The 3,712-nt window shown below is 40.9% G+C and overlaps 1 protein-coding gene across 1 annotated transcript; it reads right to left on the reverse strand.

The window, feature by feature from the left end:
* Positions 1-3,074: 3,074 nt before the first annotated feature.
* LOC121287506 (histamine H4 receptor-like) lies at positions 3,075-3,370 on the reverse strand. Its single transcript, XM_041205439.1, is given in 3 exon segments — positions 3,075-3,169; positions 3,264-3,312; positions 3,314-3,370. Coding segments are annotated over 3 exon segments (201 nt in total).
* Positions 3,371-3,712: the final 342 nt, after the last annotated feature.

Consider the following 3,712-nt stretch of genomic DNA (forward strand, 5'->3'; position numbering starts at 1 on the left):
GCGTTGCCACTTTCAGTAACCTGTGGACCTGTACACCCAGATCCCTCTGCCCGTCAATGCACTTAAGGGTTCTGCCATTTACTATATAATTCCTGCCTGTATTAGACCTTCTAAAATGCATTACCTCACATTTGTCCAGATTAAACTCCATCTGCCATTTCTCTGCCCAAGTCTCCAACCGATCTATATCCCGTTGTATCCTTTGACAATCCTCTTCACTATCTGCAACTCCTCCAACTTTGGTGTAGTCTGCAAACTTACTATTTAGCCCAGTTATATTTTCCTCCAAATCCTTGATGTATACTACAAACAGCAAAGGTCCCAGCACTGATCCCTGTGGAACTCCACTAGTCACAGCTCTCCATTCAGAAAAGCACCCTTCCACAACTATCCTCTGTCTTCTTTGACCAAGCTAATTCTGTATCCATCTTGCCAGCTCACCTCTGATCCTATGCGACTTTACCTTCTGTTCCAGTCTTCCATGAGGGATCTTGTCAAAGGCCATACTGAAATTGATGTATATAACATCCACTGTCCTTCCATCATCGATCATCTTTGTCACTTCCTCGAAAAACTCAATCAAGTTAGTGAGACACAATCTCCCCTTCACAAAACCATGCTGCCTCTTACTAGTACGCCCATTTGCTTCCAAATGGTAGTAAATCCTGTCACAAAGAATCTTCTCCAATAATTTCCCTACCACTGACGTAAGGCTCACCAGACTATAATTTCCTGGATTATCCCTGCTACCCTTCTTAAACAATGGAACAAAATTGGCTATTCTGCAGTCCTCTGGGACCTCATCCGTAGCCAGTGAGGATACAAAGATTTCTGTCAAGGCCCCAGCAATCTCCTCCCTTGCCTCCCTCAGTACTCTGGGGTAGATCCCATCTGGCCCTGGGGACTTATCCACCTTAATATTCTTCAAGATGCCTAACACATCCTCTTTTTTGATCTCAACATAATCCAGGCTATCTACACACTCTTCCCTAGACAAATCAACCGCTAAGTCCTTCTCTTTGGTGAACTGGCTACCCTCTTGCTTTTTACATATGTATAAAAGGCCTTGGGATTTTCCTTAATCCTGGTTGCCATTGACTTTTCATGACCCCTTTTAGCCCTCCTGACTCCTTGCTTAAGTTTCTTCCTACTTCCTTTATATTCTCCACGGGCTTTAACTTTTCCCAGCCTTCTAGCCCTTATGAATGCTTCCCTTTTCTTTTTGACTAATCTCACAATATCCTTCGTTATCCAAGGTTCCTGAAACTTGCCATTCTTATCCTTCAACCTAGCAGGAACATGCTGGTCCTGAATTCTTATCAACCGACATTTGAAAGCCCCCCATATGTCAATTGTAAAAAGTTTCAAAATGAGATGGGAACAAAAAAAGGCAAAAATTTAGTCCATTGGTTTGCTAAATTGATCTAGTTTAGTCAAATGTTGAAGAAAAATCTTTACCCAAGTTTTACTGCATTCCTGGAAGAAAATTGATAAGAATAAAGCCAGAGTCTTACTGGCAGATGTTGTCAAGAAATATTCTGGAGTCAGGGTGTACTAAATTGTACAAAACAATTTCCTAGTGTTCATACATCCATTGCAATTCAGGGAAAACAAGCACTAGATCCTCATTCAGAGGGATATGAGAAATGCCCATGTTGGACATACTATTTTGAGTGATGATAGGATACATCATTAGGATTGGAAAAGAGCAGCTTTTCTACCACCATATTGATCTAGGAGTAAAGACTTCTAATATTGAGTGTCAGATGTGGGATGGCATTCCATTACTTTACTTTGGTATAAATTAGTGAGCATTAAGCTCACCAGAAACAGACAAGCACCTGCCAGTCTCTAAATTTTAAAGGAAAAAATAATTGGGAAGGAAAATGCAACTTGATTAAGTTAACTGTTATATAGTTTTATTGTGCTTGTACTTTTAAAATACTAAAATAAACTGAAAAAAATGTTCATCTAAATAAAATAAAAGTTGAAGGCTTTATTGTGAAGATTGTTAGTGATACAAATCTATTCACTAATTTTATTGCATGAAGCTCTTAGTACAGTTTTGATATAGTGAGAAATTGATTAAAAATGTTTCAGAACTTAGTGAGTCAGTCATATCATCAATCTTCCTCCTGTTTGCTGTGCTCGCGTGTTGCACTGAAGCAAGCTGAGCAGTACAACTGCCAAAGGGAGGCTGCCTCCATTGAACTGATGGCCTTCACAATGGTGGGGGGTGGGGGGTAGTGGTAGTTCCTCTGGTGCAATAGTACCCTCAACTGGGGCTTTAACCAGTGTTTGGGGAACACTCTCGGCAAGGTTCCCTCCAAGCCGGCCATCATCGGGCCAGCCAAAGAATGTACAAGATATAGACATCGGACATTGTGAAAATAGTGCATGACAATTGATATACGAATCAAAACAAACTATCCTAGATATGGATACATGATACAAGCGAGGTTTGAGGCAGGTTGCCGTTACTGTAATGTTGAAATTGCATAAGCCAAAGGATTCAGATTGTGTTTGTATTTAGATTTGGACTTACCGATCTAGTTATGGAGTAAAATCTGCCATAACTTATCAGGGCTATGTTAAAGACTGAAGATGTACAGAGGAGGTAATCTATAACCAGCCAGAGTTTACAGAAAAATTTGCCCAACATTCACTGGCCGTTCAAGACATAAGGAACATACAAAATAATGCAAAACGCCTCTGGAAATGGAACACAAATCATGATTAATAGACAGGCAAATTTAATATGAGTTAAAGCACAATATAGTATTAGAATATGATCGAATTTAGCAAACTTAAAGGTCGAGGAATTTAGATTAAACTAGAAAAAGATGGATGCAAATACATCAAACTTCATTAAGGATTGAAACTCGCACTTTAAGGTTTAAAATTCGCATATGTGTCACAGTTTTACAGAACAAAACCTCAGTAACACGTTTACAGTTGAATGTTGACAAGTTTAGACGTGACAAGCGCAATATTGAAGATAATTCATTTGATAATGCATCCAATTACCTTCCATGAGTTAATCGTACAGTGTTGGCAGATTCATATTCATTGTGTTACACATGCATACGACTAATACAGCGTTTGAGAACAAACTTTATATCAAGGTAATCTGAGGTGTAAGTCACCCTTAGGAAAATGGGAATTGAAGCTGAGAGAAAAGAAAACAAGGAATATCAACATTCCTAGAAAGTTGGTAGTGTAAAAGTTGGACGAGTTTTATGACTGATGCACCTTTGACCTACCCACTAAAAAATCGGAAATGGCCAAGTTCAAGAGGAAAAAAGTTGTTCTGGCTCCGTAGGCCCTTATCCACCACAAAAGCCAGTACAATCAAAGCGTTCCCCAGCATGGTGACAATCGCCAGAAGAAACATCAAAGTGGCCAGGAAAGCGGCGGCAATATCCGGAGAATTGGCTGAAAGCCCAGGCCCTGGGAAGAGGGTTGAGAATCGAGCCCTGGGTGCTGTTCACTTCAGCACCAAGGGACGCATTCACCAGCTGCGCTCTCCAGGGTAATTCCTGCAGCGCCTTCGGCTTGGACATTGTGCTGTCAGTGCAGCTTCCACCAGCCACAGCGAATCCATGTGAGGTCCCTTTACGAGAAGCAGGAAGATGTCTGAACTGGTCTGGCTAGGAGAGCCAGAGGAGACGTACTTCACGTCAGCCGCTCAAAGTCTACATTGTGGGGAAAT

Source organism: Carcharodon carcharias, chromosome 14 (genome assembly GCF_017639515.1).
Source record: "Carcharodon carcharias isolate sCarCar2 chromosome 14, sCarCar2.pri, whole genome shotgun sequence".
NCBI lineage: Eukaryota > Metazoa > Chordata > Chondrichthyes > Lamniformes > Lamnidae > Carcharodon > Carcharodon carcharias.